The sequence below is a fragment of the Barbus barbus genome (assembly GCF_936440315.1).
Source record: "Barbus barbus genome assembly, chromosome: 25".
In the NCBI taxonomy this organism is placed as follows: Eukaryota; Metazoa; Chordata; class Actinopteri; order Cypriniformes; family Cyprinidae; genus Barbus; species Barbus barbus.
This window is the reverse complement of record NC_136753.1, coordinates 21084020-21106308: the sequence shown is the minus strand read 5'-3', so window position 1 is coordinate 21106308 and position 22289 is coordinate 21084020. Positions and strand designations below refer to the sequence as shown.

Here is a 22289-nt window from a genome sequence, read left to right as displayed (position 1 = left end):
GTGCGCACAGATAACACGCAAGTCCCGTTTTACAGATCTTCTTCCGTGATTAAAATTTTTGAATGTGTAAATTGGCAAGACAACATGGCAAGACAATACACATCCAAATGATAAACTTTCAATCACTGATGGTTAAATTTAGCAGTTAATCCGCGAATCACATGCGTGCCGAACCGAATCTAATGCGATCTGTTCCACCCCTGAATATCATTGGCAGAAATGTAAAAATGCAGGATTAAGATCACGTGAGGTGTTGAATCGAGATTGCGATCTTTTAACGATTAATCGTGCAGCTCTACTAGGAACTATGAAAAGGTTCCTCCTGTGCGAAAGCCCCTAATGTGAGACGGCAGAGGCTGAAAAAACACTGCAAGTGTCACACGTACTTCAGTATGTGCAGTAAACACAACTGCATGTCTGCGACATTTATTCACACAGAACATGCAGGATGTATATTTAAAGAGTCTTTTTGCGGTTTTGATTTGTGACTGGCCTACTTTTGATTTATTCATCTAAATATTGACAAATTCTGTGACATTCCATGCAATACAGTAAATTTTGTTTTTATTAATATATTTTGTGATTCCATCTGTGTTTTGCGCATAACAGAAATCATAGGGCCCAACTAACAAAATGAGAAATCATATTGTTTTTACCAGCGGGATTTTTTGCAACACTAGCAAATAATATAATTTTTCTGATGCAAATTTCTTTGAAAGCTAATAACAAATTAGTTTTGCTGTATAAATTAAATTGGACTTGCCTGTTCATCCAGACACTTCAACATATTCAGAAGTTCTGGAACTTCATTGCTTCGCTTGGTGTATAATTGCAGGAGCCTGAGTAGGTGCTTGTCAAGCCCTTCGAAGAATGCTCTTTTTAAATCAATGGAGACAAGCCTACAGAATTCAAGAATTAACCTGCAAGCAAAAAAAAAGAAAAATACTTTATAAAAAATCCCACTTACTTAAACTAAACATTAAAAGGGACCTATTATGCAAAATTCACTTTTTATAAGGCCATAAATCATAACAGTCTCTCAAAACAAGCGATTCCAGATTTCTCCCTATGTTAACGTCATCGTAGGGAAAAGCCCTGCCCACTGGTGAAAATCTCTGCCCAATTAGCAGTCTGCCATTGTTATTGTCACTGGAGCAGTGCAGGGATAGATGACATTGGTATTGGAGTACAGCTGTCCTGCACGGTTTAGCTCCACCCCTAGTCAAACACACCTGAATGTCTTATGAATAACTACAGCTACGCAAAGGAAAGGGAGTTGGGTCGGAGCTAAACTCTGCATGACAGCAGCACTCAGGATCGACCATCCGTGAACTTGTGGTATGTCTCAGCCAGTGTTAATTTCGTTGACGAAGAGGACGACGAAAAATATTCGTCGACAAACCTTTTTTCTGTGACTAAAACGAGACGTTGACGAGCTAAAACTAATATCTGATGATAAAAACTATGACGAAATTTATGCGCGTCTTCGTTAACAAGACGAGACGGGACTAAAATGTTATTTGAGGACTACCGGACATTCAAAATACATCCTATAGGCTAAGTTAACTGTCTTGTCTTTCAAAATGTGCTCTCCGTCATTGGATAAGGTGCGTTTGCATATCTAGTCTCAGTATGGCAGCCGCGGTGGACGGATAGGCTACCAAAACGCGAACTAGCGATCTGAAACAATGGCCTCAGCAACCGAAGGGTTAGGGAGTGGGTGACCAGACGTCCCATTTTTCCCGGGAGTCACAATTCATTGTCGATTAACTTAAAGCCAGTGAAGGTGCGTTAGGCGGAAACGCGCTGATAGAAGTGCTCTCTCTCGCGCGCGCTCCACTTCTTCAGTTCTCATACAGCGCGCGATCAGTTCTCAGCGCTCAAATACACACACAGCAGTCCACATGTCTCTCATGTAGAGTATCTCACGGAAATACAGTCCGTTATGGTTTAAGTGAGCTTAAACAGGTGGGTGAAAACTGAATGTATGTCAGTAGGCTATTACATGCATACCTTCCGTCTTCCTAATTATCTGTCATAAATGTTAACCAACAAAAGATGTTAAATAAATGTATACTTGTTAAGTAAACCTACTGTATCTGAAAAATTAGTTTAATTTATATTTCTACCAAAAAATTTATTTATTCCAGTTTTTCCAAATTCAATCCTTGATTCAAATTTCTCATAACTAAGCTTAATTGTTTTGGTCTAAAGAGAGAAGAATTTATGACTATTTTTGTTTGAATACTACATATAAAATAGCTACCAAAATAAATGTTGGTAACTGCAGTTTGACTAAAAGTAATGACTAAAAGTTGACAAAAATGCAATGACTTTTCGTCGACTAAAACTAGACTAAAACTATGAAAGACTCAAATGACTAAAATGTGACTAAGACTATTAAGCATTTTCGTCTCAAGATAAAGACTAAATCAAAAATGCCTGCCAAAATTAACACTGATATCAGCTACAGTATGTAAACATTATAACTGATTTGTTGATGCTGTAATAATAAACATTAGAGTCTCCATTAGGGATGTTGTTTCAATCCTTTATGAATTTCTTTCTTCTGCTGAGCAGAAAGGAAGATATTTAGAAGAATATCAGTAACCAGACAGTTTCTGGTCTCATTGACTTCCATAGTAGGAAAAAAATATACACTATGGAAGTCAATGGGACCAGAAACTGTCTGGTTACTGATATTCTTCTAAATATCTTCCTTTCTGCTCATTCTGCAGGCATTTTCATCTTTCCTTTTTAAATGATTCACATGATGAATTTAGAAAGATTGTTTAAATGTGTTCTCAAATTACAAATGACTCAAACATACATCACTAAAACAAACAGTCTGTCAATCATAACCATTTCCAGTATTACTAAAAACAATAACATTTAAAATTACAGATATATTTAAGCTACTTTTACCCACATCAATTCAAATTGATAGTCATTTAAGAATTTCCAGAGATTGCTGCGAAAACTCACCTGTATCTGGTCCTCTGCTAACCTAACAGTTAAGGTTAGTGACTGAGGTAAAAAAATCCGGACTGAGGTAAAACACTTGATGGAACCTGTGAGTCAGCACGAGAAAGTACAATGAGTGAATCTTCTTTGTGCAGAAATACACTCAATAATCTTACATTCGTGACAGCATCATGTGTAATTCGCCTTATTATCAAGATTTCTTAAAACTAACATGAACAAAAGCGCGATGAAATGGCGCGAGGACGGCAAGATCCAAACTCCGAATAGTAATGAAAACCGTGACATTTCAAACCACAGACGTATTCATTGTTATTTCTATCACCCATATCGATTCAATTTGACAGTTAAGTTACTTTTTTAATTCAAATATTGTGGTGAAAACTCACCTATATCTGGCGCTCTGCAAATGAGAAGTGACTGAAGTAAAAAAAATCCGGTTTGGTCCGGTTGGTGCACGAGCCGCTTTCAATCAGCTTGACTGAAGTGAACAGAAGGAAGTACAATCAGCGAATCATCTATGTGCAAAACACCCTGACTCGAAATGGATAATATAATTATGAAAACTGCTTTTACTAATGGTCATTTGCACTTATGAATTTAATGTATGATTTATTGTCAGAAATGACGGATTTGTTAACAATATTTAGACTGTGACTATAACAAATTTAATTGTGTGCTTTACAAGTCTTTAATATATTTTTAGATAACACAATAGGCTACTATAAAACGCTTATTACGAACTAAAAAGTTGCAACAATCCACTTTCACAATATAAATTGTCACACTTACTCACTCTTCTGTGAAGTGAAGACACGTGTAAGGTCCAACAATCATCCAGTTTCCGCAGGCTTCTCTCGAAAATTCTCAGAGAAAAAAAATGATTCAGCGAATCATCTAGAGCGAATCATTTTCATGAATCGCTCAAATCCGCCCATGATGGATTGAAATCTGACCATGAATAAAACAGCTAGACAAATTTTTGGTGTAATTTAATTAATCTGTGCTCATAATTGTAAATAACAGTGATGTTTTTAATGTACACACTAAAATAAAATACACTGTAATTAATTTATATATACCACAGTAGTGATAACTACAAGACAACCATTGACGTTGGCTTGAGAAAACCTGAGCAGAAAGTTTGAAATAGATGTAATGTCTTGAAGTTTGAAGATTTTGTTTAAAGCGGTTTAGGGTTTAAGACCATGCAGTCTACCAGACAGCAAGATAGATAGATAAATTAAGTTTAGTTTAGTGCTATTAAAGCATTAGATTATAATTGAAGTAAACCCTGCAAATTGAGTGCAGTTGTTTCAACTTACATTTATACGTTCAAATAACAATTATACTTGTTAATTCAACTGAAAATCTAGTGCAGTTGTTTAAACATACATTTTTGAGTTAAAATAACAATTTTACTTGTTCATTCAACTTTCAGTCTAGTTGAGGACAAGAAAACTTAAAACTTCTTGTTGTCTGGACAATCTAGTTATCTCTACACACAAAATTAAGTTGAAATAACTAAATTGCAAAAATATTTTTTACAGTGTGCAGCAATAATAAAATGATCTAAAACTGAGTTTTTTTTTCTTTTTTATTGAGGCATTGGTTTCCTCAGGAATTTCCAGTGATGAGTTACGAGTACAATATCTGTTAACATTGCTTAAATTGACTTTCTCTTGCTGTTAAGTTACAAGTGCATGTAGTCATCCCTCAAACATGAAAGTTTGAAAGTATTAACAAGTTGCAACATAAAGACTATGTAGTTCGATATTTCAAGTAAACACACACCCTTATTGCAGTTGTAGTTCACATTTCTTGGGGGCAATGTTTGTTAAATAAAGTCTTATCAAGAAATGTTATCCTCAGACATAATTCTACATATACAGAGAAAATTTTAATTTTTCAAAGGAAACCAAAATAGCAATCCAGGTTGACCTACAAATTTATACATAACCAGAATGTAAAAGTAACTTAAAATCTACTTATTTTTATTGCATTACTCATCCTTCTGCTCTGTGATTAGTCAGTCCGTCTCATGCTCTCTAATACTAATCTGTCTTACCCTGCCATTAATGTCAACTTCCATGACATCATCATAGGTCACACCTCGTTCCAACACTCTCTTCAGTGCCTCTGGGTCATTTTGGACGCAAGCCTCAGGCAGTTCCCTTTTTCTTTTCCTCATGTTCATAATCGGGAAGAACAGAATCATCAGACAGCATGCTTCCAGAGTCCGACTCTTGCTCCAACAATGAGATTTCATCCTCGTCCGGGCCTGACCCCAGATTTGGGTCCTCAAAGGCAGAGCTTTGAACTGCTGCCATGCCTCCAGGGTTCAATCTAGCCTAAATCATCTTTGCTGGCATTTGAGGAAAGTGTTCCAACATGGTTGTAGTGGGTCAGCAACCTGAGATGAAGGAATGCACTCCAAGCGTTTATGGCCCCTGTCTTGAGGTAAACAGACCAGATAAACCACAAAGCTCTCTAACCAAGTGAACAAACCTTCAAATAGATCAATAAACAAACAAATAAATCACTGTCAGTGATGGCAACCATTACCATTCAATTGACTCAAAAGCTTCTGATGCAAGAAAATGAGTTTTCATAGCTCCGGATTTAACCTGGGAGAGCTGTGCTTTAATTGTCAGTGCTAAATCTGGCCTGCGCAGGCTTAAAATACACAACTACCTTGTTTATACAACAATTTTAAGTTGTGAAACATTTAGTTTAGTAACAAAACTGGTATTTCTATAAATTAATTAATTAAACATTTCTCTGGTTGTGCGTGTTATATAAAATATAGCAAAACACAAAAACCAAAGGTTACAACAATAAAGCAAAAACATTTTCGTGCTCTAATGAGCAATTGAGAAAACAGCCAGAAGCTCTTAAATGCTTACTGGAAGGGATGCACGATATTATCGGACTGATATCGAAATCGGCCGATAATGACTTTAAATGTAAATATCGGCATCGGCCTGACATGCAAAATTATGCCGATATGTCTTGCCGATATGGGGAAGGGGTTAACTCGCATGTGCTCAGGGTGTGCTAGCGATTAGATCACGTCAGCAATGTGGCTCATTCTTGAAGCCTTTTTTGTCTGAATGATGAATAGATTGACTGTTTTGGATCGCTGCATTTAATGTGTGAACGCATGTACAGAAAGACGCGTTCGGTGTGGGATAGAGTAAACAGTTATAGCACAAGCAGGGGCAGCAGTGACAGCCTCCCCCAGGTCCTAATGCCCGTTCGGAAAGTAGTTTTAATAGTAGGGGCGCAGTTGGCCTACTTCTAATTAAATTAAAAGTAAAATAGCCTACACAAATAACATTTAGACTGTGTTTCTGATTAAATAAAGCAGTAATTGATGTAATAAAATAAGTATGTTTTGATTTAATGGTCAGAAGCTATAGCTTACATGAAAAAAAAAATCACAAACATGACACTTGTAAATTAAATAATTTTATATATACTGATTTATTCATTAATGTGTAACGTTTTATTTTTTAAACAAATCATGAGCTCTAAAAGATTTTCAGAATTTTTACAACTCTTTTGTTTTAGACCATCTACAAATGTTAAATCTTAAAATAAAATATTAGGGTTAACACTGCATCTTTCTGGGGGAAAAAATGCAGCGATTGATATAGTTGATTTATATTTATTTTCAAAGCTTCAATGTACTGTTAAAAAACCTTTATTATTTTTTATTTAATTCTAATAAATAAGTTCTTGTTAAAAACTAACCAAAATGAATAATATTTTGCTTATAATTTCTGCACAGGAGAGACTTGGTGTTGTTTCCAAACAAAAGGAAATATATCGGTATCGGCATCGATATCGGCCAAAATGAGTTGAAAAATATCGGCATATCGAATATCGGCAGAATTCCAATATCGTGCATCCCTACTTACTGGCACATACATTTTAAACTTGATTTAAAATAGAGATTTCAAAAGTATGGAGTATAACTCACCTGTGTTAACACTTTAGAAGAAAAGCAGTGTCTTCAGTGAATGCTGCCAAATCCCTTAAAAAACTTTCACAAGTCATGATCAGAAACCTTGGCTTGCAGAAAATACGGTAACACTTTATTTCGATAGTCCACTTTAGACATTCTACTAACAGTAAGTAACTTTGCAACTACATGTCAACTAGCAGTCATTAGAGTATTAGTAGACGGTCTGCTTAATATCTTCTAACATTTTATTTTGATGGCTCCACAACATACAACATACTGACTATAAGAAACTTTGCAAGTATATGTCAACTTACTCTACTAACCCTAAACCTAGCCTACTGAGAGTTAGTAGACATGTAGTTGCAAATTAATGAGAATTAGTTGACATGTTGTTGACATATAGTTACAAAGTTACTTATAGTTAGTAGAATGTCTAAAGTGGACTATCGAAATAAAGTGTAACCGAAAATACAACCATCAGCTTGACGTCTTCATAGTGTGTGTAGTAGTATGTGATGTGATCACAGAAGGGTGTATACATGCTCTGTAACACCTCAGGTCATTAGACTGACTAATGCCTTTCAGGATCAGAAAAGACACAAGGCTTTCGGAGCATAATCACCTTTCACACACGCATACTAAAAATGGTCTCTGTTTCTTTCTCTCCGTCTCATACTGACAAACAAAACCAATCATTCTCTCACTTGTTCATTAAAGTATAAGTATTAAAAGGATCATGCATTCAGTAATGCTGATGAAGTTTAACATACAGTGGGTGTGTTTCAGGGCTTTGGTTTTTTTATATCACAGGGACCCTGATTTTTACTGAGGATTATATGGAATGTGAGGAGTAGTAAAGTACAAGCTGTCTTTGATAAGATTTCAAGACAGAATGAAGTACCTTCACAACAAAAATGTCCTTACATGCACCAGTTGCAATGTTTAATTAGTAATTAACACTTTTCTGCCTTTTAAGACAGCCAAAATTGGACAATCCATCTCCATAAAGCAGTCCCACAGAAATTTGACTCATTACTGTGGCACAAATAAATACCAATAATCATTATGTAATTAACACTAACGTAAGTAGTACAACAACCTAAAAATATTTTGTTCTTAATAACTGAACATGCAGGCTCAAAATAAGATTTTACACAAAAATAAATAAATAACCTGCAATAAAATCGCAAGCAAATGCATTCATTCTTGCAATTCTGAAGGAACTGATAAAAATATAAAATAAAAACTACTTTATCATCAGATCTTCACAAAACAACACAAGTGCCTAAATTAAGCTCATATTAAGTTAATCCTCCTGCAAACCAGCAGCACTTGAGGAAATTAGTGATTCTCACACACACACACACACACACACACGTAACCCAGGACCACAAAACCAGTCATAAGGGTACATTTTTTGAAACTGAGATTTATTCATCATTTTGAATGGTTTGTTAGGATGGGACAACATTTGCCTGAGACACAAATATTTGAAAATCTGGAATCTGAGGGTGCAAAAATAAAAAAAATAAAAGAGAAGATGAGAAAATCACATTTAAATTTGTCCAAATGAAGTTCTAAGCAATGAATATTACTTAATTATCATTACTTAATAGCAATGAATAATAACTTAATGATCAAAAATTAAGTTTTTATATATTTACAGCAGAAAATGTACTAAATATCTTCATGGAACGTGATCTTTACTTAATATTCTAATGATTTAAGAAAAATCATAAAAAATAAATAAATAAAAAATCGAATAAAAAAAAACCCATACAATGTTGGCTATTGCTACAAATATACCCATGCTACTTAAGACTGGTTTTGTGGTCCAGGGTCACTATTACAAAATATGTTGCTGTTGCTGCACATTAGACTAACCCTAAGAAAAAACTAATTATAACAACCTGTACATGTCAAATAAGACTTTATTTAATTCCTTTATTTATAGTTGAGATTGGAGGTTCGTAGGATAACATTCTCAACCTTTCTCTCGTTTTACTCTCTCTCTCTGGCCCAGGGAGGTCATGATGGAGCAAGAGGGTGTTGGAGAAGAGGGAGGGAATGGGTGGTGGACAGCAGAGGGAGAGAAGATAAGAATGTGTGTCTGTGAGTCTGGAAGAGCTGAGTGGGGATTAAGCGGGACAGCACTGAGAAGACACAACAAAACATACCTGGAGACAGAGAAAGAGAAGATGAAGAGTTTGGCTAAAATTCAGGGAAACACAGAGCAATTGCTGATGTCTTTATCAAACACTCTCCCATCTTTGGCCCTGAGTAATCAGCACTGGGTGAGCAAACACACACATACATGTTAACCTTTAAATTGTTCTATTGATTTTTAATGAAATTCTCATTTTAATTACAAAAAAAACTCTAACTGGAATCATAAGCATGCATTTTTGCAAATTTAAAATTATTCATTTTTAGGCCACTTTTATAGACCACTTTCCACCAAATGAAATCCATGGCATGTACAAAGCATGTATTATAGACTACTATCTATATCAGTAAAAGTTGAAAGTTGACTCTTCATGTGAATATTCATATACTAAATGATGTGTTTTCGATGTGTGTTCTTGTGATAATGTACATTAATGTCTTTTACATCAATGTTTATTAAACTCCCTCACAGACACATTTCTATGTAAACTCTGTCTGTATATTACATTTCCCTATATAGATCTCAAAAAAATGCATTAGCAAAATGTAATGTTTTACACAGCAGCATTTCACACCCCAGGACATGTCAACTACCCTTATGCTGACTGTTTTAATCAGTACACTATATTATTATTAGTTTATTACCTTTCTTAAAGTATAGTATTTTCTCTGTTGTGTCGGTGTAAATAACTTGGATGCTTTAGCAATACCGTAATAATGTTACAGTCATGCCAACAACACTTTGTTAACTCAGACCCACACAGTCTGTTTCTCTTTTCTTATACCCAGGGATGCATGTTCTCTGTTTACTAGCAACACAATTAGCAAAAATTACATGGGCCGCATGAAAATCTGTCTCAAGTATTTTTAGTGAGTCTTTTTAGTTGCTGTCATTTTGAAAGACTGTTTGGGCTTCTTTGAACTTCTCTAAACAGAAAATGATTACTTCATAGACTTAAAGCCTTGAATAGAAATTTGACAAACTTGTCACAACAAGTTATCAGCTCAATACTGAGATTGCTCCAACTAGGCCAACCTGCCAAATGTTTACTGCAAACGAAGGAAGAAAGCACAAGAGATAAGGCCTCCGGCACACTGTAATTTGGATGTATTCCTACAATAAATACAGATACACTTTCTAGATTAACATGCATTGTCTGGATTGTCTGTTAATGGAAAGCCACGTAAAGACTGTACATCTCAACAAAAAGAAATACCTTAGGCAACTGCATGATTTTAAACTATTTGGACTGTCAATATATCAATATTTACGTCCTCATAGATAGGCAAATCTCAAGACACCAGGGTCATTTCACCCAAAATCCAAAAATGTTTTCTCGAGACTTACAGTGTCATTTTTGAGGAGGTATGCATTTTTTGAGGGTCATGTGAATTGCTCAGGTGTGGACATGCACTGTATTTAATAGCTGTTGTGATAATAGCCGGTTACAATTCTGCCCTTTCAGAGCTTGAGGATAACACTACATTTTATGACCTGTTTCAGATGCAAGAACACACCGAAGGGAGTCTTTTACTGCAAGACAGACAGGGTTGTTCAAAAAAGGGTACAGAATGGGAAAATGGAGAACAAAGCTGGAGCTCAAGACCAAAACACATACCTGAGGGCAAAGGTGAGGGGTCAAACATACCCTTTCATAATGATTATGAGAGGTCTTTTTTCCACTGAACAGGAATTCTTAATTACACATACACTCAAAACATGTAAACACACTAATTCTCAGTCTCAGTTACATGGAGATGTCCAAAAACAAGAACAAGAAACCTTATAAGGTTTATTGTTAGGTGAATATTTCCCTCTGTACAGGTACACATTATTCCAAGAAGCCAAAATAAGTGTTTTAGACAGTAGCCTATCATGAACGAGAAAGAGTAGCTCTTTATAGAAAGTGTTGCCTGATGTTTCACCATAAGATGGCAATATCGGGTTGTTTTTAAACTATGGGGTGAGATGTAGTACCTGAAGAGAGATATAATGCGGTATTTATTCGTTTCGCCTGTCTTTCCGTCTTGTACGTGGTCAAGCGTTATAGCCTTTCTAGACTGACTCCATCAACCATGAACTCGTGTGGACGCGTTCAACTCACATGCAATACAACTGATTTGTAGTACATCACCTGACCTGCAGAGGACAACACGAAGTCTGTTTATCTTTAAACTTTTTAAAACTAGATTTGTACAAGCGCGGATTCTTCCTGACCTTCTCGCAGTAGCTACTACTTTTGTTGCTTTCACCGTCACCTTCTGTTGCTTTTATTAGCGAGTGTTCCTCTTAGACAGGTTTGCATTGAGCACGAATGCTGTTAGTTAGAAGCGCATGCACAGCCAACGAGATCAGATGCATGCCATTGAAATTGGCAAAATTACCCGGGAATATAAACATTGCGGATTTTTGGCACATTTTTCAATGTTTTTATGGGCGGTAACGAGTGTTGAAAGTCGCCATGAAATCAAAATCGACAACTCTTATTCTTATGTATTAATGCAATGTTTATTATAGGCTAAATGAATTATCTGTACATTGTTTTCTTTTCTTTTCCTCATCTTTACTCAAAACATTAACTTTCCCTCCCCCTCCAGCAACCTGTCACATTTGAGCAATTAGTAAATTACAATAATGAAAAAAAAAAAAAAAAAAAAATCTAGTCCCTTTCTACTTTTTTGTTGTTGTTCAAGAAGCCATTTCACTCGCCTAAACGCCACAATACAGAAGAAAAGATTATCAGAATTTGCTGAAGTTAAAATTGACCCTATGTGACCGGTTCATGTAAATGTTTTATGCAATAAAACATTATGCTTCTATTTTTGAATGCAACACCACATCTAATCCAATTAACAACTGATGCAACCAAGTCCCAGCCCTACATTTTTTTTCTTTTTCAATAATTTGTTACATTTGGATATGTCACATAACATAGAAATATATCTTTCACGGTTTCCATTTCATTGTGACTTTAAGAAACGGTTATTATGTTTGCAGTTCCTTAGGTGCTGCTATTTGCACAATTAACAGCAACTAAAAAGCAAAGGTGAAGTGTACACTGGCAGTGGAGAACACATGAGGAGCCCAAGACATTAACCACAACCATAATCTTTCTCTGCCTCCCTCTCACAGTAGGATCACTGTTTTTAAATTCCGCTCCCTATCTCATTATTTCACTCTGACCCTCCTCATTGCCTCCTGAAGGTGAAGAGGCAGTCTGCAGAAAGAATATCTTTTTGAACCCAGTCATGATGTGATGTGGGTCTATGTGGATAAGAGCAGAGGGATTATACAGATGTTGCGTGTATATTCAGAGCTCAGGATTACCTCTGAACTGAGAGTAGGAGAGTAGGAGTAAACATCGTCACAGTGCCATGCTGCAGGTTGGAACAGCAGTATTTACTCGGCTGGTATGAAGGGGCATCGTGGCCCAGGGGTGTGTGGCTGTGCACGCTTCTGTCAGAAAGTTTTGGCCAGGTGTGAGTGCTGCTTCAGACAGCAAGGTAAGAGATCCATTAGTTGCTTTGTCACTTTTGACATTTGTACCTTCAATGTACTTGCATATTGGCGTTGCTGTTTTTTCGGGATTAACATTCTGAATAAATTCCCAGAAAACATGATTAGACCAAAAAGATGAATTAACAATAAGATCTTAATTTATATACTACACATTTTAGATCTTGAAAAAGATTGCTTGCATGTAAACTGAGTGTAATTATTACCATTGTTCTGTTGCTTCATAATAATACCTGCATTCGACCTGTAGTTTGTAGATATGCTGAACAGTTATTTTCTTAGTGTTATTTTTCATGGATTATCTATAGAAATGTATTATTGCTGATGCATTATGTGTGTGAATGGTTGTTGCAGGATTATGGTTATGTGGCCTTTATAGAAACAGCTAATCCATATTTCACACAGAAATTGTAAAATCCCGTCTGTTCTGTCCCACATTCTCTCTCAGAGGCAATCTTTATCTTCATGCCTTTCAGATAGGGCATGTTTCCCCATTTTTCACTGTAAAGCTTTTAAATCGGGGGTGGGGGGGGGGGGGCAAACTGTTTTAAGCTGTATCATCTGCTTATAATGCAGAATCTCTTCCATGTGCTGGCAGTTTTATTTATATTCCACCTTTCATGACTATGCAGAAAATTCAGCAAAAATAACTGCAAGATGAATATTAGTGAAGGAGCTGGAAATTCCCCTGCAATATATCAGCCTTATAACTCTGTCTCTCCTCACTCTCTTCTTATTAAATCACTGCACAACATACATGACCATTTCACCTACCACACTACCATTATATTAGTCGATCGATTGATTGAAAGAAATTAATACTTTTATTCAGCAAGGATATGCATTAAATTGATCAAAAGTAGTGACAGTAAAGACTATTAGGCTACACTGTTGCAAAAATATTATATTTCAAATAAATGCTGTTCCTTTTTACTTTCTATTCATCATGCTTTATGCAAAATATTAAGCAGCACAACCATTTTCTAAATGGTTATAACAAGAAATGTTTCTTGAGCACAAATAAGCACACTGCAAATGGCACTTTGCAGATGTGTCAACAGAGATTTTTTTTACAAAAGATAAATTTTAATGGTGAAATATTGTTAAAATTATTAATAAATAAAGAATAATAAATAAAAAAAAAACATGAAAATATTTATCACTTATTTAAGGCTGGCCAGAGTTAATGGAAAGTAAAGGTATTTCTAATGAACTTAAAGACTTTTATTCCCTGTTTTATTGTGGTGGTTTTCAGTACAATATCAGTGCATATTCACAATATATCATTTAATTAAGCATATAGATATAGTCTGTAATGTTTGTGGTCAACTGAAAATGGCATCCAATAATTTGTCAAATGTTGCAACAATATATATTTTAGAAATATGAGAAAGAAGGCCAATTTTTTTCTTCAGTGTAAATATGAATTTACACGGAATTTACCCCCCCCCCCCATCTCTCTCTGTCTATTGTAGAGACATACACACTGACAGGGCTCAGCGATGTCTCCTTGCCTCCTGATACACCTTCAACCTCCATCTCCATTGATGACCTTTCTCCAATCTCACCCAGCAACCATCAGTCTCTTTCCACTAGACAACCATCTACCACACCCCAACGCTCAATCAAAGCCCTCAAGAGATGGTTGAGCAGCCCAGTTCGGAGGTTTAGTCTGGGCGGAGGTGGCAAAAGTCAGAGCTCAAAGGCCATTCAGAGCCCAGAGGGGTCATCCTATATGTTTCACCCTCTCTCACCTGCTCAAAGCCCATTGAGCCCAACAGAGAAGTGTAACAAACTGCCCCATTCCTACAGATCTCTGGTATGGACATCGTTTACACTATACTGTTCAAAAGTTTGTGGACAGTATGATTTTTTTTTTTTAAGTAATACTTTTCTTCAGCAAGTGTGCTTTAAATTAAACAAAAATGACAGTACAGACTTTCACTTTGTTACAAATCCATCAAAGGATCCTGAAAAAGTATCACCGGTTCCACAAAAAAAATAAACAGCACAACTGTTTTCAAAATCTGCATATTATAGTTATTTCTTAAAGGTCATGTGAACATTTTAAATATTTTAAAGTAGAAAACAGGTATTTTAAATTGTAATAATATATCACACTATTACTCTTTTAATAAACAAATACAGCCTTGTTTTTCTTCTTTTTCTAAAAATCTTACCAACCCCAAACTTTTGAATGGTTCTGTTCATTACAGAGACAGGGTAAATTTTCTGTTATTTTGATATATTGTACTATGTACTCACTTTGTCTGTGGCATACAGGACTGTGCTGAACTTTCAAGGCCAACATCTCCTGACAGTCCCTATTACCCAAGATACCTAAATCATATCTTTCAGGTACACAACACTGAGTCCTGGACCGTAGAGTATTTTTATACATGATTACTGATTTGTGCTTGTGATGGCTAATGAATCTTATTTCAGAGGCATCAGTCTTGTGATGTGCATTCTGGGGAGAGAGATCTCGACTTGACTGACGAGACACAGGTACAATCGCAGAGTCTAGAGGATGATGAGCAGGAGAGAAAAACTGCCTTAGAGAAAAGCATGTGGGTATTTGATTGATGGTAACCCAAACCCAGGGCTTCTGGAATAAGATATTGTTAATAATCCTTCTCTGAATCTGGCATAGATATGTGCTGACAGAGCTGGTAGAGACAGAGAAGCTGTATGTGGAGGATCTGGGGCTTGTGGTGGAGGTAACATATAAATGCATTCAGTCAGTTGATCTTACTCATTCTTCTTTTAACTCTCATTTCCTCCCTTTTCCAGGGTTATATGGCTACAATGAATAGTGTTGGGGTGCCTGAGTATTTGGCGGGAAAGGATAAAATTGTGTTTGGGAACATTCATCAGATCTATGACTGGCACAAAGAGTAAGCTACCTATTGATAGGAACTGTGCCTATTGAGGCATGCAAACCTGACCTTCTTACAGCTGCTACCTTTAATTTTGTTTTGTCTCAGCTATTTTCTTGGAGAGCTGGAGAAATGTGTGTGCGAACCTGACCTGCTGGCACAACTGTTTATCAAACATGTACGTCTATTTTTTATTTCCAGTTAAACTGCTGGTGATATAGTCAACATTAAATGCTGTAATCCATCTTCAATAAATTGAAAGAGATGTTAAGAAATGAATATCTCTGTGTGTTTTCCAGGAGAGGCGGCTCAACATGTATGTGGTTTATTGTCAGAACAAGCCAAAGTCAGAGCACATTGTCTCAGAGTACATTGAAACCTATTTTGAGGTAAAATCTGAATATAATTATAAGGCAATGTTTGCTTGGTGGTCAAGGTCTATGACTCTCCTGTGCTCTTTCTCCATGTAGGAACTGAGGCAACAGCTGGGTCACAGATTGCAGTTAAACGACCTGCTCATCAAACCTGTTCAGAGAATCATGAAATATCAGCTGCTGTTGAAGGTATTTTTGTGTAAGCTTTTGCAAAAATACATGTGCTTTCTTTTTTCCAAATGATTTAAAAACAAATTATGTATTAAAATTAGTTTCTGTTCATTCTCTATTTCCCTCCTCTGTCAGCCTCACTTTTGGACTCCAAAGAGGGAGCTTCTGGGTGTTTTTACCAAAATATACTATTCTTTTACATATTCAAATTTTTATCAACTTTGGGGTCGGTAATATTTTTCGAAAGAAGTCTCTTATGCTCACCAAAGTTGCATTTATTCAATCAAAAATACAGTAAAACCAAAGTTCAAATATTATAATTTAAAATCAATGTTTTCTATTTTAATGTATTTTCAAATGTAATTTATTCTTGTGATGGCAAAGTTGAAATTCAGCAGTCATTTCTCCAGTCTTTAGTGTCACATGATTCAGAAATCATTCTAAAATGCCGATTTGGTACTTAAGTAACATTTCTCCTTATTATCAATGTTAAAAACTCTTATATATTTTTCCCCACAATTCTCTGATGAGTAGAAAGTTAAACCCCCAAATTTTGAATGGTAGTGTTTGTATTCCAGGGATTATCCTCAAACTTGTTTCGTCATTGTTATAAATCTTGTCATTGTATGTGCTGATACCAAGTACATTGCAACAAACAGGTATTTACGAAAGTATTATGATGGCTTTTGTTGCTAAATAGTGATGTGTATGAAAATCAAACGTAGGGTTAGTTCTGGCAGGTCACATTAGTCAGGCTCAAATCAGCTGACTCTCAGCTGATCCCCATCTACCTATAGGAAGACGACACCTATCTAAGAATCCATATATAAGGTCCCTCAGTATTATCAGCAGTTTCCGCATTGCTCAATAGCTAATTACCCTGCTCCATCCTCAACTCCTCCTCTGTCAGTCAGGATTCAGCCTTCTGATTCTCCTTTGAATCAGACTAATTCTAAAATATGTACATACAGTATATTACTGAACTTTAACAATATCTGCTATACATTTGTTGGTTCTGTTATGTTTAGAACAGAACCATACCGCCAATACAAACTGTATGCTAATTGTCTATCATCTGTGATGATAGTGTTCCTGACAGAATTAAAATTGACCATGCCTTGTTGAACCCTGTTATGTAGATGAAACTGGATCTGATTAAGTAAAAAAACAACAAAAAAAACAGGAATTTTTAAGCCATCACCTCAATTTTCCATATATATTCTTGTCCTTCTTTATAAACTAACGAGCTGAGCTAAAATGTATGCCTGTTCATCTAATATCCTCCCTATATTCTGTGTTTATTTACAGGACTTCTTGAAGTACTACACTAAAGCAGGCAGACAAACAGAAGATCTTGAGGTAAGTACAGTCTGTACTTATAAGACTGAGCAAAAGAGAGTAAACTCATTATTAGGTGACACTTAATTATTATTCTGTCCTCTTTTTGTGTCCTTATCTCAGAGTGCAGTGGAGGTGATGTGTTTTGTTCCAAAGCGATGTAATGACATGATGAATGTTGGAAGACTACAGGGTTTTGAGGTAATATGACACACAAATACACTGTTTACTTCACCTTGGACTGCTCCAGTATCCAAAATGAGCACAGCCCAAGTCCATTATTTATAAAATAATTATCTGTTTATATAATTTATAGTTCCTTTAGTTTTATCAGCACGCCTACCTATATTTGAGACTAAAAATTAACATGGATGATCCATGATTGAATGGGTTCATAGGGCCAGCTGAGAGCACAAGGGAAACTCTTGCAACAGGGCACCTTCACATTCATCGAGAATGAGAACAGCATCCTCTCCCGTCCCAAAGAGAGACGGGTGTTTCTCTTCGAGCAACTTGTCATCCTCAGTGAGCCAATCGACCGCAAGAAAGGCTTTTCCCTGCCAGGATACATCTATAAAAACAGCATCAAGGTGAGGAGCAGAGGAGAAAGTGGAAGATTGTAGGCCAAACAAATATGAGGACAAATGTTTATTTCTATATTTGTATCTTTCATAGATTAGTTGTTTGGGCATTGAGGATCTTTTCCCAGATGATCCATGTCGGATGGTGTTGATATCTCGTAACATTGATGGAAGCATGCACCGTTTCATTCTTCGTGCATCATCTCCAGAAATCAGAATGACCTGGGCAAATGACATTATACAGATGCTGGAGACACAGCGCAACTTCTTAAACGGTATCATCATCATACCTTCCATGATCTTTCTGTGACCTTGCCTTAGAGCAGAATTCTTAATGTACACTGTTCTGTTTCTTCTCCTCTGTCTCACCTGTCACAGCCCTGCAGTCTCCTATTGAATTCCAGAGAAAAGAAATTAAATCTCTCAGCCCGGAAAAGAGCTTGACAACTTCACCCTCACTGAACTCTGGCTTGCAACCCTACAGCTCTTCCTCCATAGACCGCCAGGGTTTGCCCTGTCTGCGCTCCTGGAATTCTTCACAACCTTCTACGCCTCATTGAAAGGCTAGTGTTTGCTGGATTGTGAAGTTGCATTATAATTTGCATTATGAATAACATGATTTCACTCTTCAACTATAATTTTCAGCTTTCTGTCAGTCCTGAAAAGGCATTTTCTCATCTTCCTCTGCCATCAACTCTTAAAATGCCTATCTGTTACCCTCAGGAGAACATTATAAGGAGATAAAGAAAGACTTTAGAAGTCCATTTTTGAGTTAATTAGGTCCGATAAAAAGACTGAATTGATTTAATCATTCATTAGAATATAATTATTCTTCTGCCTGCCATTTCAATATGATAATGCACACAAACTGAAAATCTACCACAACCTTCAATATTTCACAATGGTAACAATCTGAGGATTTTGAACCTACAAGATCACATTTTTTGCTACCATAACAAATTTAAGGTATTGGACTGTATAAGCTAAACTTTATGGCACTGACAGGGTATAATTCATGAAATATTAAATGTTATATTTGTAGCTACTTCTAATTCTATATTACTGAAATTGTGAATGAGGAGGTGATATATAATGTGACACAATGAATGATTTTAGGCAATTGCAATGTCAGGTACTGCAAATATGAGGTGTGTACTTGATCATTTTTGTAAAAAGCCAGAATATCAGGCTATATCCAATGTGTTTGCTTTTTCTTATTTCAATTTAGACATTTTCATTAGTAGTGTATATTCACTGAATGACTCTGTCAATTAAAAGATTTTCAAGTTATCCCAGACATTTGCTTAGTTCTTCAGGAAAACAGAAGACATGCTACAAAATGTTATCACCAAAGCCTTTATCTCATTCCATTCGACAACAAATGTATTTTCTTACATTTACAAAAAAGAAAAAAAAAGAAAAACCCTCCCTCTCCCCCCCCCCCCCCCCCCTTTTATATTTAAGGGACTTTTGCATACTACATTATGTTCTTTTAAAAAATGATCAATATAGGCAGCCACACTTTTTGGGGGGGTCAGAGAATAAGCTACCTACTGGTAGAGATACAAAAAAAACACCAACAAAAATTAGGAGTCATGCAGACAGTGAGAAATTCAGAGATGAGGAGACAGAATCATTGCAGTGAAGTGAGGAGGAAGCAGGGAGGTTTTTGAGAAATAGTATCATCAAAAAGTCAATCTCATCATTTAATACGCAGCCAGAGAATCAGATATTCAGCTTCCTATATCTGTTCAAGCCCCGATCACCTTAAGCTAATCTGAAACTAACCGTAAAAATCAAGTAGACTTAGACCAATGCTTTTACATGCTCCTTTTTGACCTTGCGCTCATGCTTACACCGGAATATGCAGGGCAGATAAATAGATGCATTCTCCAAACAGAATACTTAGTATTGAAGGACTGCATCCTTCACTTGTCTTTTTCAGGACTGAAACAAGCTCAGTGACTGGTAGAGAGCGATAAAGAACAATTTAAAAGGATTTTATACCTTTTTTCTGTTTTGAGGGGCATCATATGGCATTGAAGATACAAAACAAGTGCACAAGAGTTAGTTTTCAATTCCGTTTTACACCATTGCTTGTTATATTTAACCTGTGATTTTTATACTGAACCTCTTGGTGTTTTTTCACTTCCTTAACCTCTTCTAAATCTTGCTGGACAGTCTTGCACTTATTTACTCCTGTATGGCACCGTTTTTAGACAGGGTGTAACAGAAAGATTGGGGGAAACTATCACATACTCTCACACACTTTGAGAAGGCCATAATGTTGAACATTATTTGAAGAGTTTGTGGTTCAATGGATAATGCAGCAAACAGTCATTAGGGCCTCATACTGTTCATGAGCGACAATGTAAAGCCCACTTGATGTAGTTTAGAAAACACTTATCTCTCTCTCACACACACATATAAAACAAACAATATGCAGACAAACATAACTAAAATTATGCATGAGGATGCTGTACTGTATATTGGATTAGACAGCAATTACATTGGCTTCTTACGTGCTTTTACTTACAGAAGGTGGCTGCATACAGTCCAGGTCATTTTTTAAATTACTATTATTATTTATTTGTATCAAATATAGAGTACAAATCAAGGTTTGAACATATTTAAATTGTTTACCATTACCTTTTGATCTTAAAGTTTAATTTTTGTTGAGAAATATACATAGTGTCTGTTTATGAATGTGTTTAAAAACCTAATTTCTTATTTTTAAAATGTATTTTTAACGGATTCCTGGGCAAAGTTTGACTACTTTAAACAAGCTAGGATATAAAGTTTAATTTAGATTTTTTTTTATTTTATTTGACATTTTCATCACAAAATGTATTATAATATGTGAAAAAGAATTAGAATGAATAAAGTATCAGGTGTGTCCATATTTTGAACCGATGATGTAAATACAACCTAACATTTCATTAACCATTTTATTTGATAATAATGTTTTTTGTTATTTGCACATCAGAGCCATCTACTCTGAAAAGTCTATTAATGTTGCTTTTTTCATTTAATAAGGGTAGTTATCTCAAAAGCAAATAGTTTTTAAAATAGTTAAATAGTTATAGCAAAAGCCACTAACTGGACTCCCCCCCCCCCCCCCCCCCCAAAAAAAAAAAACTGGCTTTGGATGAACTTCAGCTCAAATAAATAAATAAAGCCTTTACAGTAACTGCCTTTGGAATATATGCTTATGATGTGTGATAGCTAACTGAATTTATAAAAGGCAGCATTGTAAATTGCTGCTTCACATCTGGCTGCAACTGAAATCAGGCTGCATGCTTCAGTACAATAGGACACTATTTTAGAAAGACCCCAGAATAAAGGAAATAAAAAAAGTACAAACAATAAACTATTCACACCAGGACAGTGATTAAGCCTTTGGCACAGTCACTCTTTAGAACAGAAAAAATATCAAATTCAGATTTTTTTTCTGATGTACAATGAATCACCCCTTCATCTCTCACTGAGAAATCTGTTAAGAGTGTGTATGTGAGAGGGAGAGAGAGAGAGAATGAAAGTGATATGTTGGATTGTCTATGGTTTTAGCTTGCTAATGATGTTCAGTCTGTTCCTTCTTTTAGTGACGCTGAGGGTCGGGTCTCTCCAATTGAAGTCCATTTGTTTTAGTGCAAACGTACAGAGAGATGACCCTCAATAAAACGCACACAGACAATCATACAGAAGTACACACACAATTAATGCCAGTCAGGGAGCTGATGTGACAGTCCATGTGAATGTCCCAAAGAAGGTGTCTGCTTTTTGCTGGATTTAAAAATTCTAAAAGTCAAAAGTTAAAAATGTTTACCTCCACAGTCTTCTCTTGTTCTTCAGTTTCAAAAGAAACTTCTTCTGTATTCTCTTCAGTTAAAGTACTAGTTCACTAAAAAATTACAATTCTGTCATAAGTTAAGGAGCTTGAACATCTCCTTAATAAGTCTGAAACAACATGATGACAGAATCCATTTTTGGTCTCATTATCCCTTTAAATGTGATACTGAAACATGATTGGCTGAGGAGAAAAAGATGGCTGTGCATAATTTACGGAATGGTTTGATCTTTATCTAAAGAATTCTTCTGAACAAAAATAAAGCTAAAGAAAGGAGACACAAAAATACGACATCTTCAGGTTTAAAAAAAATCTTAATCAGCCATCACTGGCAATCTCATCCGTCAGTCATGTTTGATCACATTATGACCTTTTCCAAAAGAAGAGGCCTATTTGAACTCCCCCATACTCACATGGGACCATATACAGTACATCCACAGCACACTTCCAGTGTCTTCACAGGC

The 22289-nt window shown here is 35.9% G+C and overlaps 1 protein-coding gene across 1 annotated transcript; it reads left to right on the top strand.

The window, feature by feature from the left end:
* Positions 1-8985: 8985 nt before the first annotated feature.
* LOC306845275 (rho guanine nucleotide exchange factor 25-like) lies at positions 8986-19261 on the top strand (the record flags this gene model as incomplete). The annotated part of the gene is made up of 15 exons (XM_079377982.1): positions 8986-9246; positions 10623-10749; positions 14111-14454; positions 14919-14993; positions 15081-15205; positions 15289-15355; positions 15429-15532; positions 15623-15692; positions 15814-15903; positions 15985-16077; positions 17368-17418; positions 17521-17598; positions 17796-17987; positions 18073-18253; positions 18357-19261. The coding sequence occupies 15 exons, from the start codon at positions 8986-8988 to the stop codon at positions 18536-18538; spliced, it is 2040 nt and encodes a 679-aa protein (XP_079234108.1). The 3' UTR covers positions 18539-19261.
* Between the last annotated feature and the right edge of the window lie 3028 nt (positions 19262-22289).